This window comes from Etheostoma cragini, chromosome 18 (assembly GCF_013103735.1).
Source record: "Etheostoma cragini isolate CJK2018 chromosome 18, CSU_Ecrag_1.0, whole genome shotgun sequence".
In the NCBI taxonomy this organism is placed as follows: domain Eukaryota; kingdom Metazoa; phylum Chordata; class Actinopteri; order Perciformes; family Percidae; genus Etheostoma; species Etheostoma cragini.
The window spans coordinates 6352604-6367028 of NC_048424.1; the positions used below are offsets into that span (position 1 = coordinate 6352604).

Sequence of the window (14425 nt, forward strand, 5' to 3'; positions counted from 1 at the left end):
ATCGGTGATCGGTATCAACCAATACTGCTTTCAGCAATCGGTGATCGGCCCCAAAAATCCTGATCGGAGCACCCTTAGCAGTAATGCAGTTTACAAATTCCCGGTTAAAAAATTCTACTTTTGTAAGCTGAAATTTGTTTTAGTGCAGTCTGGTATACAAGCCATCCACTATAGACATCATAGAAATGACAGAGACTGTAAAACACAAGTAATAATGCTTGTAAATAACCAGGCAACAGGAAAAGTCTCTTTAACTCAAAAGATCTAATCAGGGAATCAAAGAAAACATGAGATTATTGATTTCTCATTTTAAATGAGGAGTACTGGTGGGAGAGGACTTTTAGTAGGAAATTAAGATCTAAGGTCTCTCTCCTCTCAAGTCCAATTTCTCTAATAAAGTCCAAGTTGAGTAGCATTGTTTATTTAAAGTCATAATTGACACAACTCCCTCCTCCTCTTACTCTCTGGGGCTCAAACCAATCTAGCCCTGACAGAAGGCTGTCCAACAAGTTGTTTAAAAACCCAGCTCAGCCTATGTGTTCCCTCTTGGCAAATAAACGGACATTGCTGTCCTTTCCAAAGCCCATTAAAAGCCACCTTCTTGGCAGATAGTGACAGTATGACTGGTCTGTGCATCAGGGAGGACTGCAAAACATTCTCACGTAAGAGGGGTTGGTTCGGTACTTGGTCACCCTGTTGTCGGTTATTGTGCTACTGAGTAAGGCAGTTTAACTGTCAGGATTGTTGATGCATTGCTCAGTGGTCATAAGAACAGGCTGCAGTTGTGCTGGGTATCCACGTGGGACTGAGAAGAAGTTCCTGCAAAAACTATGCTTTTGCATAAAGTAAAAAAGTAAATATTATTTTAAAAGTATTACTGACTTGCATTTTAGTAAAAAACTTTCTTATCCTGTCCAGTATCAATAATTAATTTGGAGAAGTCAAAATGTAGATGAAATACATAAGTGAAGACCTCTTGGCAATACACAAAGAGAAAAATCTTTCCAGACCACCTTGAAGACGTAAATTTCCTATTAAAAATCCATTTCAGGTTTTTTTAAATGCCACTGCTAGAAAGTAGGACATGTAATAAGACATTCTCTGCACACTCTCTTCGATGCATGACTAGAATGACAAATTACACTGCAGCACTGTGATTAGTAAACCTTACTGGATGTACGAAACCTCGAAACTCATTAATATTATGTGTCGAATTCCAAGTACTCCCGTGTTACAGCTACTTTTTCAGAATTCATACATTATCATCAGAGAGATTTTAGGATTAATAAAGCCAAATAAATTGTGATTAAAAGTGGAATCAATCATCTTCTATATAGTGATTGCTTATCTCCACTGACCCCAGAAAAGCCCACTTCCTTCTGTCTCGGCTTTGACGCTGGTGTTTGCTGTCCATCAATCTGAGATATTGTCCAGATTTAATGAAGCCCCACAACTGTGGAAGACCTGTGGAATTTTAATCATCTCTCATTATTAATTTCTATGTGCAAATACAATTTCCCACCAAAGCCAAACTGCCTGGGCGCCTCCCTAGGGAGGTGTTCCAGGCACGTCCAGCTGGGAGGAGGCCTCGGGGAAGACCCGGGACTAGGTGGAGAGATTATATCTCCAACCTGGCCTGGGAACGCCTCGGGATCCCCCAGTTGGAACTGGTTGATGTGGCTCGTGAAAGGGAAGTTTGGGGTCACTTACTTGAGCTGCTGCCCCCACAACCCAATACCAGATAAGCGGTCAAAGATGGATGGATGGATGACCAAAGCCAAACTTGTGAGAACGAATTGGCTATTATGCTGAATAAATCAAACGCCAAAGTGCTTAAGGTGAGGCACTAATATGATTTTCTCACCTTAGTAGAATCAAGTAATATCAGACCAGCGGCACCAGAACAGACTCAGAGCTTTCCCTATACAATGGCACCACTGTATTAGCTGCAGGACGACCACAGCGAGACTGGAGCTGTGTGACTGTGTGACCGAAGGGAGTTGGGTTGGGAAGCAGAGGGTCGGGGTGGAGCCAGTTTACCTCATGTGCACTGCCGAGGTGCCCTTGAGCGAGACACCAAACCCCCCCCAAACCGTTAAGGGCACCGGTCAAGCAGTTGCAGCTCACTCACTCTGACATCTCTCCATTTTGTGCTAGTAGAAGGACCAGGGGTCTCATTTATGAAACTGTGCGTAAGATCCTTGCTAAAAGTGTATGTACGCCCAAAAGCAAAAAATTGTGTTTGCCAAAAAAAAAAATCAGATTTATAAACCAGTGTGACGCTTATCTGTGAGCAATGCTTCCTTTATAAAATCACAGATTACCCACACTTATGCGTACGTGAATTAACCTTTTATCCCGCCTTGTACGAGCCCACTTTTAACCATATAGTAAATTAGTCAATGGAAAGCATCTTGTGAATGCTGATAAGTATGTTAACGACCCTGGCAGTTGTTCTTTTGAGACGCCGAATAATGCCAAATGACGACTGGCGGAGAAAAGGCAAAAAAACTGTGGGTGGGGAATGACTGAAAATCGAATTATAATTTCAGCCTGTTCTCGACAGTGTAGGTAAACCTGACTACACAGGCATTACGGCACTTGGGGACAGCTTTGATATATATACACCGGACATACAGGTATATGTTAAGATTTAACCTTAACTACATTATATCCAAACAAGTCTTAGTGATAAAGTTGAAGATTATAATATTTATATAAAACACAGGCGGTGGCCCTAGAGTTGTGAGGACCTGTATTTGGACCGGGATGGCACAGTTCCGGTGTGTTGCTTTCTCTACTGGATCCAATTCGGGTACTGCAGTAGGTACAGGTATTTTTAAAGAATTCATGATTAAGTTAGAACTTAATAAAGCAGAGAGGAAGGTGTTCTTACTACACACATTTCATTTACCTGGATTTATTGATCTTGCTTTGAATCATTAGAAATAAGATTTTTATGTTGTATGTTGTAAGGTCAGTCTAATAATAACTTCAGCTTTATATTTTACTTCCTTAAGGTGCAAATTTGAAGAGAACAAACTGTATATCACACATATCATCTTCTCAACAAAAGTACATATCCTGCAGTTGAGCGATGACTCATACCTAGCAAACAGTTATGTATCTGTTTCTCACTACTTAGCCAGACTCTTCAAGTTGCCGAAGGGAAATGGATGTGAAGGACAAGAGCCCCAGACAGGAGAGGACGAGCTTAGAATCACTCTCTCCACAAATTTGAGGGCAAAACTTTCTTACACATAATCTCAAGATTTTGCAGATTAAGGCGTTAAAAGTCTGCAGCATCATGGTCATGGGCCAACTCTGTACTCTGCTGATCTCACTCTGACAGGAAATTAAAGCAGCAAAATGTAAAATTCTGAAATTGACTGCAGTCATTAAATATTCACCAGCACACTGCACAATTGCACCAATGAGAGACAAAGTGCATCAAAGCAGACTACTGGAATATGAAGACCCTTTCATTACCCCTCAACACTATAGATTTTGGCAACCCAGCTATAAAACTAGAGAAATTCACCCTGAAATGTGACAGGAAAGACACTACGCCTTAATGCATTTCTTATTCCACGTTGGACAGGGCCATCCTGTGCAGTCTGTGGCTCAATCAGTGACGCCATTTTACGATTCCACAGTACACATTTCCACCATGAAAGTACTGGTACTGTAATTAAGATCTAATGAGCAACAGATGTCATGCTAACATTCCTCTCAGTCTTCACAAACAAGCCAGAATAAATTAACATCCCTGATACAAAGAACTGATGGACAACTCCCATGGAAACATGTTTATGGCTTGACTCTCAAAAAGAGCCTATTGAATAGGAAAAGAAGTCGGAGACACAAAGAGCAATACCTATGTGGACATTTGTGGACCCTCGCCTACATGGGTTCTCTCATTAATTGTGGAGAAAATCCATAAATATTAAACCTACCGTGTGCCATCAGCCTTCCAGCTGACTTTGTATGGATTCTGTTCCAGGAAACGAAGGTTTTGTCTGTCCATGGACACAGGTTGAGCACCAGGAAAACCAGACCTGCAACAGCAAAGAGCACACACACATCTTACATTTGTCTTTCCAACAGACATTCATTTGATCATCGACTCTCACCACTCTGACCTCTGGTATTTATTTATTTCACACCTAGTCTCGCTTTGCCAGACCTTCCTCTACATCGCTGCAGTTGAGGGTCTGGCTAGTCTACACAGCATTCCGGAATGGGAGAGAAACGTGCACTGGTATATTGGCATTTCTTTAAACCATTCCCAATCGTCATGGGCAGCACTGATTGCTGCACGGAGCACCGTTGCTGCTGCAAAATAGCTTTTTAAAGATAATATCTTTAAAAAGCTTTATTCTTGCATGCAAGCAAGGTCGTTGTTGCCAAGGCTGCGGCCGTCTTGGTGTGCCGCTTTTTTTATGTAGTACTAGGGCACAGAAAGTTGGCCAAAAGAAGCCCAGGCGGCATATGAGGTGACCGGTATGACGCTTATTTCTATCAGCTACTAATTAAACAGCAGCCGGTAATCTTGCAATCTTCCAGCCTGTAAGTGTCAAAAATGTTTTCGTGGTCCGTATTATTAACGATGCTTTACTACGACTGTTTGACTCATAAGTTAAACTTTAGGACCATGTTCTGACCATACCTTTAAAAAGAATTTTGTTCATACAGGCCCAGAAAACATCCTCTGCAAAAATCCATCCAATTAACTACATTAATAACTGCATTTGGATCTCAATATATTAAAAGATAAAAGCCCTTACAGGTACAGTATATCTGAAAACAGTGGAAATAGCCCATTGTTCCTTGCTGTGACAAGACGCGGCAATAGAGCCGCTGCATCAGAAAAGAAAAATCTATTCCTGACTCTGCCGCCTGTCTAAAAGTATAGAGATTAAAAAAAATAGATAAGAGGGATTGTTGACAAATGAGTCACTCACAACACAGTACAGTACACCCACGCTTGTGTGTGTACACAGATCCACACAGTTTCCCAGAGGGGTATGAGGAGGGTAAGTGGAGGTTCTTACTTGTCCCACTCAGCCATCCCCTGACACATTCTTTGGATCTCTCCTAGTTTGGGTTGTGTGGTGACTTGTGTGACGCCTTTCACAGTGATGCCTTCAAGGAATACTGCACCCTGGGAAAAAAAACAAGAGAAGAAAAACAGAAGGTTGAACTTGGATTGAATTTAAAGAGACACTTACACCCTCCTACACACACAGGAAAACATTTTAAGTCCCTGTGCTACTTAACAAACAGCTGCTTTCTTTGCTCTATGCATCCCTGTGTGCAAAGAAAACAGGTGGAAATATTAAGAATCCAGTTTTCTTATTAAATCTCCATTTTTGAAACCTCACCCATTTCTTGTTGGACATGCCCTTTTCCCTCTCATTCTGCATTTGAGTCTTGCCGACTGGTATACGGTGGGACTTGAAAGTTTGAGCACCTCAGGTAAAAATGTGTATCAATGTTCATAAAAAGCCAAGAAAGATTTAAAAAAAAAAAAACTCCAAATGACAGATTAGACATTCATATAATATGTCAAAAAAAGTTAGATTTTATTTTTATCAAACTAGCTTTCTTGAAAGTGCTCTTTCAAAATAACAGAAAACTAAATGGCATCTGTTGTTTAAAAATGTTGTTTATAGCATGCACCGCCCCCTTTGGAAAGCTGAGACCTGACAGTGTCATGGATTATTCTCAATCATCTTCTGGAAAGACCAGGTGATGTCAATCTTAAGGTTTTAAATGCTCAGACTCATCTGACCTTGCCCCAACAGTCAGCACCATGGGTTCTTCTAAGCAGTTGTCTAGAAAACAGAAACTGAAATAGTTGACCGTCACAAAGCAGGAGAAGGCTAGAAGGTGCCCAAACCTTTGCAGACGGCATTTTTTTGTTTTCTGTTATTTTAAAAGTGTAAATGATGGAAATAAAATCTAATTTTTTTGTGACATACTATACGAATGTATAATCTGTGATTTTGAGTTTTTTTTTTTTTATCTTTTCTTTGCTTTGCTTTTTTATGCACATTAATAAAACATTGTACCTGGGGTGCTCAAACTTTCGAGCCCCACTGTAATATGAATATAGTATATGCCAATTCAAAACAAGATAAAAAGAAGATATGGTAATATAGGTCACCCCAAATGCCATTAGGGCAATTTATTTTTAGGATAAATGGCTGCAGTGAGAAGAGAAAGTCCCATTATGATCATATAAATATTAATTCCCACCTTTTGTCTAGAAGGTTTTACTCTGTCTTCATAAGATGTGGAAAAGTAATTTGAACAAATCGTACAAAACAATCTTAAAACGTAAGGCACATATTCACAGCAGTGTTGTACTAAAAAACTCTACATGAGACCAAACTCTTCATGTGTAATGTGTCTACATTGGAGGCGTTTGGACCTCCAGCAATTATTCAGCTGAACAATTAGACAAACAAGAGAAAACTAATTGGCAATTTGATACTTAGTTAATCGTTTGAGTCATTTTTTAGCAAACCTGCCAAACATTAACTTTCATTAACGTTTACAGCTTCTTAAATGTGAGAATGTTGTTCAGATAAAACAACACTTGTCATTTCGGGCTCTGAGAAATTGTCTCTTTCACTGTTTTTTTAGGTTTAATCAATATAGAAAATAATCAGCTTTCTAATCAATAATGAAAATATTTGTTAGTTTGGAAGATATAATGATACAATCATATCATTACAACACGCAGTACAATTGCAATTAACTATATATATATATATATATATATATATATATATATATATATATATATATATATATATATATACACACTTATACATATATAGAAACTTTCCTAAATCAAATTGTTGTCACATAATCTCAACTCATCAGAAGCCAATAATTGATTAATCAAAATAGCAGAGCTGAGTTTCTACTTTTTACATCAGAACTAAAAAGTGCTTCATCCAAGCAGAAATCTTTTAGACCATCACTGTCAATGATATTCTACTAAAATGTAAAGCTCTACAGGCTCTGTTTGATTTGATGGTGTGTCTGTTTTTTTCTACTTTAAAACAGATTTCATTACGGCCAACTGCCTGGAATCCAGACTGACTCTGAAGCACGCCACCTAACCAAGAGACAGTAGCTCTTAATGACCGCGAAGTAATGCAGTCTGAGAGAGTTACTGCTGCTGCTCTCTGCTCTCGCTTCTTCCCTCTAGACCCGTCTAGTCTATCACCACACTATTAGATTTGCCTTGATTGGCACAGAGCTTACTACCAAACCTGTGTAGTAAGCTCTGTGCAATAACAGCAATAAATACATTTTCCCTGTTGGTATTTTGATATAAATTGTAATTTCTACAATGTTCTGCACCACCAAATTTAATATACTTTCTACTGGTCAATCTCTGTTGCTTTTGCATTAGCTCTGCACCGACTGCTTGAAATGTCGGTGGTACCACTTGAATTCAAGCTTCTTTAAACTATTCAATTAGTCTGGATGCGAGCGTCAGCTCAATATAAACACACGGAAACCTAATTATATGCAACTGGAGATGATTCAACGTTTATAACTTTACTTATAGACAGAGAGACACCCTTCATCTAATCAAATGAATACCTTTGACAGAAGTCGAGAACATGAAGTGTCTCGTTCTCTACATTTGACCATGACATGTATTGAATTATATAAAGCTGAAGTGGCTTCACCACTTAAAAGGGAAGCCTCCCAACAGTCCCTCTATCACCCTACATGAGGTCCGTGTCGTGCAGAGATGGACCAACAGAATTTCTACTTAACAGTCCATTTACTGGATCTCCCCGGAAGTCTTACCAGTTTTAGCTTCTCTTTCTTTCGTTTGCCAGGCGCTGACCCAGAGGAGCTGGCGCCCGACTCCTGGCCAACAGCGTTACCATCGTCATCCACATCCCCATCGTCGTCGTCGTCGAAGCACCACTCAGGAAGCGCAGGGGCAGGGGGCGCATCCTCTTCTTCACCGTAGCGACGGAAAAGCTCTTTGAGGTACTCTCCCTTGTAGATCCCCGGTGCCCGGGCCTGGGAGAAAGCAGCCACAGCTGCCTCGATGCTGATAAGAAGCAGCAAACACAGACAGGATGTCTTTTAAATAAGCTGTCTTTTTTTTAACAGTTAGTATAGTTTTTCTACTATTTTTGTGTTCCGTTGTTACTGTAAAATTAATGAAGAAATGAATGGGATAATCAATTAATCATTGAAGTAACGCAAAAATGTAAACATTTTGATGATTTTAGGTCTCAAATGTGAGACTTTGCATCTTGTCCATGTCTTACATTGTTAAATGATTAGGGCTGAACCTAAGGGACAATATAGGTTATTTTCTTGATCTGGTTTAGTCTTTAAAAAAGTAGAAAAGTGAAAGCTAAAATACAAAATTTCCTGCAGCCCAATGTAAAGCCATTAAATGTCTTGTTTTGCAAATCGCCACATAGAAAAAGCTGACGTTTAGGGCAGGTCTTTTTCAAAAACTAGTAATATCCATAAAAAATAAATAGAAATGTACCATTGTTGATCATTTGATAGTAATATTTTGCAACACATGATACTAGTTGAGAGCTTTAAATGCTCCCAGAGTATTCCTTACACAGGAAGTAGTGGGCGGCGGGAGGGTTTTATCCAGCAGACATGTCGACAGCTTCCAGGGATTCTGCCTTCTCAGACTGCTGCTCCTCCCCTGACTAAACACACATCCACACCCTCCCCTTTGCTCAGCTGTTGTAAATTATTTAACATCTCTGTTGAGGGGCAACTAGCTTGGTCACTGCCAGCTTCTTTGTTAAGCCTGTGTAGATTGGAACCGACAGTGCAACTTCTTGTGCCGCCATACATGCAGAAACTATCAGAGGAGAACAGGATTATCAGATCAAAAAGACTGACAGGGGTGGGAGATTTCAAAGCCAGAGTAATGATGTAAACCACTAGGGGGGCTCCGGCTTGTATGGTTTGTGTTGGCGTGCAAGTCATGTGTGAAGATTGTGATGGAAGTTTGAGTGATTGAAGGGGGTCAGCCCTTACCTCCAGTCCATTTTCTCCACCAGGTATGCACACATCAGAAAGCCTGTCCGGTTGAAGCCATGCGTGCAGTGAACACCTTCAGGGGGAAGAAGAGGCAGCACAAAGGTTAAAACTGAGAATCCCACTTTAGATCTACATTTATAATAAAATCGTAAGCATTAAGTGAACACTCTAAGAAGTGTAACGGTTAAATATGCTGCATGTCTTATCACTACATCATCTATGTATGCTTACAGGTCCAATATGTAATATTTACTGTAATGAATCCAAAAAGTACCCCAATTCATCATCAGATATTAAGGAAGCATGCAAAGTTGAAATACCATATTTTCTGACAACAATGCTAATGCCAGTATTTTCTCTTTTTGAAATTTCCGTTCTGTGATGGAATTTCTATTTATGTTTTGGCCTGTTTATTATTATCAACTGCCTAGTTTGACAGCCAGGCTGGATTGCCAGATATACACCTGTAATAACGTAAACCCAGCGCACTACAGCTGTAACGTTGGTACAGCCATGAAAACAGCAAACAAACAATCGGGATCAACGGAGATAGATTTTACCCAAACTAAAAAAAAAAAGCATGTTTTGAACAGTAACAAACCCCCGGCAAATATTGGAGATGTATTTGAAAGATTGACACACTTCAGAGCACAAAAGGACGCAGAGATAGCCCTGTGATTTAGCACAAATCCCCACCACACACACACACACACACACACACACACAAGAGAATGATGACAAATTCCTGGGGAAGAGTGAATGAAAAAGGCACAGGAAAAGCAAAAGCTGAATAAAATTATGCTCTTTATTTTTAAGTAAATAGTCTGTAAAGCACAAACTGAATTTGTATGTAGAAAGACCCCTAAAAAGGTTATGGTTAGATTTTTTCACCACTTGAAACAAAGTGACATTCTCACAAAGAAACAGGTGCACAGCAGGGTTTCAAACTACACAAAATAAACATGTAGACACAGAGACAACAACGCCTAATCCCCAGCTGGCGAAAGACAGGACATTGCTGATATGACATTCATACATTCTGTGCTGATATTTGGGCAATTTGATTTACAAGCCAGGCAGACGTTATTAGTTAAGAACAGGGATAGCATTTGCTAGAGTGTGTTATAAGAGAGCACCCTGCTGTCTGTACTGTGAAAGTGCAACTTTTAAGTCAAATGTTCTTGTTTATTTGGGAATTGAGATCAAGGGACAGACTGACACACATCCGTTTTAATTGCAACTTTGGTTTAGACAACTGTCTGCATAGGAGACACCGTTTGTAAATTACCTCAAACCTAGGTTGGCATTTCTGTTTAGTGATTTCATGTTACTTATCTGCTGAGTTAAACACTGATATTGACATATACAATTAGCTAATATTGGTCATTATATCACATTTTACAGCGTTGTACGGTTCACCTTGTAAGCAATCAGCATTGTCTAATTTATGTCCTTTCCCCTAAAAATCACCTACACAGCTTTCACTGGGAGAGGAGTGTCGTTTCTCATGTGAAACTCCCACTCTTATAAAACCAACAACTTAGCAACTTGCAAGACACTGCTTTATGTTTTGATTTGTAAAAATGTTGGGTTTACTTTTGGAAACTTGCATCTGCACTCCTTATTTTTATCAATGATGCACGCGCATACCTTGGGAGGAACATTTAAAAATATAGTTGGTAAAACGAGCTATTCTGTGACCATCAGTAAAATATTGGTTGTACTGTGAAGGTGTCTGGTGTTTAAGAGCATTACTATATGTATATAAAACATGCACACTGGTAAAAAAAAAAAAAAAGGGATTTAAAAACAAAATAAAAGCAGCAACCTTTCATCCATATTCAACAGTCCAATTTTTGATTATGGCTGCTCTCTGCTGGACACATAAGGTGATGCAGGGCAGTTTAGTCCTACACTATATGGAAAAATATTACAATAAAACATGTAGCTACAATACATAAATCAAAGCTGTTCTACACATCTTACTTCATGGATTTATTTATGGATATGAACAATGCTGATTTTACCTATTTGAGTCAGTGAGGATATCCAATATTTTATTTAATACTAAATGAATAAACTACTAACGAATATCAATAAATCTGTACTACTTAATTGGCTGTTAATTAAAGATTAAAAGAGACCATCTATGTTTTAAACAAATAACATAAATTCTGTTTTCACGTCTGGATCTGGCTCACTCCCATTGTAAGAAAAAAGGTCCAGTGTAAATTTTCTAAGCAAGCGTAACTGATCATTCCATCATTTCTAAATATTAAAAAACTGACAGCTATAGAAGCAACTGTAAAACACAAAAAACTGCAATCAAACCAAGTGCTATGTCATATTGCAGTGACAGGTATTGTTTCCACTCATGTACTTCAGATTCAGCAAAATAACATCCACAGTAGAGTATGCACACACACACACACACACACACACACACACACACACACACACACACACACACACACACACACACACACACACACACACACACACACACACACACACACACACACACACACACACACACACACACACACACACACACACACACACACACACACACACACACACACACACACACACACACACACACACACACAGGAAATTACCAATTTAAAAGGGAAACTTTGTTGATTTAATCCAGCTCTGTGTCATTTTTGTGCGTAAATGAATGGAGTGTGCCTATCCTCCGTGGCACCAGTACACAGAGAAGCCGTGGTCTAATAAAAATTGGGTTTTGTGTCATGCAGCGAAACCCAAGCAGAACACTACCACTCTGAGTTCTGATTACTGGCGCCACGGAGGGAGGCAGTCATTTGAATACAGTGCCAACACTGCCATGACACAGGCATATCTTTTCAAGCCTTCAATATGAAAACATGTTCACAGCCAGATAAATATCTCTGACTATTGAAGAATACGCAAATCATCTCAAAGAAGCATGTGAAGAGTTATTGATTTGCTCTAACTGTTAACATGTGGATTTCTTACCTATTAATTCTGTGGGATTCTTCTCGACAAAGTGTTCACAGAGCCTAATGAACATTGAAGTCGTCTCTTTTGAAGGGCATTCTCCATGGCTAAAGAAAAGAATGAGACTCACTTTAGTACGCACTGAGCAAACTACCCCTGACAATAGTTGAATTAATGAAATTGAATTTACACATACCCTTTACACTGAAGCTTCACATATTTTATGCCTTCTTTTTCAATGTCATTGCGGTCGTAAAAACGCGTAGTGTTCGTCAAATCAACGAGCAAACCCATTTTCACCTGAAGAAAGTCAACAACATAAAAAGACAAGGTGAGAAGTGGTTTTTCAACTTCAAAATGTCACTCCAAACTTCAGTCTTTACAGAGTTACTTACCTTTAGACTTTTTAAATAGTTGGACAGCATGCTCGGGTGAAACCTGTTTTCCTCTGCAACTTGGTCGTCATATCTGGGACCCAACATCGTTTTCATTGGCAGGAATTTACCTATGAGGGAAATTACAAGTTAAAAAACAGTGGTCTTCAGTTAAATACCCCCTAGCAAACCAATGCATTGATGTCTTGGGTTATTAGCCAAAGCTTAATTTTTCTTTCCAGGCTGATGTTATCCTAATTCTGTAAAGCCCAGTCTAATACATTATAATATTCTATCAACAGCCATAATTACCACACTAAGAGTCAGCAGTTTTATTGCAAATCAGGAGAAAGTATGTGTTGTGGTATATTAAATTAAACATGAAATAGAACATAGTAGTAAATATATGCAATGAAACTATGGACCGTATAGCTGTGTGAACTATGGCCAATTCCTTAAAGTAATATGTCTGGATAACGTGTCACCGTCACCAGCTGTGCTGAAATGTAAATTATGTCTACACTACTGCACTGATATAAAGCAAACTTGGGATAATATAGGTCTGGCAATGCGGGAACCAAGTAAACATGCTGTTACACATGGCTTTAATTGATAACAAACACTCCGTAGCATTATGCAGCACAGCGACGCTACAGCCACGGTTTGTTTTGACACGTGATGCTGCAACAGCGAAGCTCCCAATTTAGCAGCACTTTTTCCGATGCACTTTTTAAATCGAAAATAAATTAACAAACCATAGCCCGCATACGCAGCTTTTGTTCTGAATAAAAATAGAGCTATTAAGCAAAAAGAGCGTGTGTCTGCAAAGAAACAGAGGACATTGACAGCCGGTTAGCCACAGGTGACAAATTAGCTAGCTAGCTAGCTAAACAAAGCGCGCCCGAATTTAGTGTCTCACCAAACTCCATTCAAACTCCTGGCAAATGTACCTACAGTTTCAACAACGTCTGAGCTTCTGCTGTTTATTAATGTTATCCAGTGACGTCGGCATCCCCGTTCATACCAACAATCATTTAAATAAATGAAATAACATTCATTTGGACAGCACTGCTCGCCAACGTCACTATGTTGTGATGCTAGCCTTGCAATTTATGTTTGACTGAAACTGAACAGCAATAGCTAAGTCATGGTTGTTGTATCAAGACGTTTGGAACATTTAAAAGGGGATCATAACGTAAAAGAGAAGACATCCAGTCATGTTTAACCCGCATGTTGTGCAGAGAAATTACACTAAATGGCTGGTAGCAATAGCACTACGTACATTAAGCTGGATTATCTCACAGTATATTATCTTTTCGTACCTGCCACAGGTTGTCCTCTTCTGGGACAATTCCGCCATCGAGGAGGGGGTCCGGTGTGTGACATGTTCAGGAGAGGTTTTAGTGCAGCCAATCGTTGATAATAATTCAAACCTCGTATTCCTAGCTAGCCTGTGGCTTGATGCTCCCTCTCTCAGAAGGCGGTGATCCCCGGGCCTCGTTCACCCAAGCACCGCGGATTTAGGGCCCTTTAGCTACTAATTCAGGAGAATCATCCAACAAGTTTAAGCCCGGTCAACCTTATGACGGGCCGGCAGGTAAGTACACGAAACATAGGTTATTACGACTCACGGCTGATTAGCATCCCAAAATTTTTCCTGATATCCAGATAGTTAGCAGTTAGCTAGCATAACGTCACTCCAGTCAGCAAACGAGGGTCTGGTTAATGCCTGTAGTTCAGACGACATCCTGAGCCATACTGCCTCCTGCTGGTATATGCGAGAAACGACACAAAACTACAAAAATTGCACACAAAAATGTGGACGAGTTGTGTACAAGTTAGTACCTTTAACTGTCTATGGTCAGTACATTTTTCAATCAACACATTGACTCAAAATGGTCCCATTCCTTATAAACATGTACTGTTGTTTTACCAGTTACTATTCTTAAAACCAATGATAATTACCTATCTGATATTATTGTTAGCAAAACATACCCAAACATTGATCA

General features: G+C 39.5%; 1 protein-coding gene across 2 annotated transcripts in view; it reads right to left on the bottom strand.

Moving 5' to 3' along the window:
- The window catches only part of rngtt (RNA guanylyltransferase and 5'-phosphatase), a 98162-nt gene extending 83995 nt beyond the window's left edge, over positions 1 to 14167 (bottom strand). Inside the window, exons 1-8 of one of the 2 annotated variants that reach the window (XM_034900177.1) lie at positions 13739 to 13802; positions 12438 to 12547; positions 12239 to 12342; positions 12061 to 12149; positions 9058 to 9133; positions 7840 to 8092; positions 5055 to 5164; positions 3957 to 4058 (exon numbers count right to left, since the gene is read on the bottom strand). In XM_034900177.1, the coding sequence (XP_034756068.1) occupies positions 3957 to 4058; positions 5055 to 5164; positions 7840 to 8092; positions 9058 to 9133; positions 12061 to 12149; positions 12239 to 12342; positions 12438 to 12547; positions 13739 to 13802 (908 nt within the window). Of the gene's footprint in view, positions 1 to 3956; positions 4059 to 5054; positions 5165 to 7839; positions 8093 to 9057; positions 9134 to 12060; positions 12150 to 12238; positions 12343 to 12437; positions 12548 to 13738 lie in introns of both variants that reach the window. The other variant, XM_034900176.1, reaches the window with a different exon arrangement.
- Between the last annotated feature and the right edge of the window lie 258 nt (positions 14168 to 14425).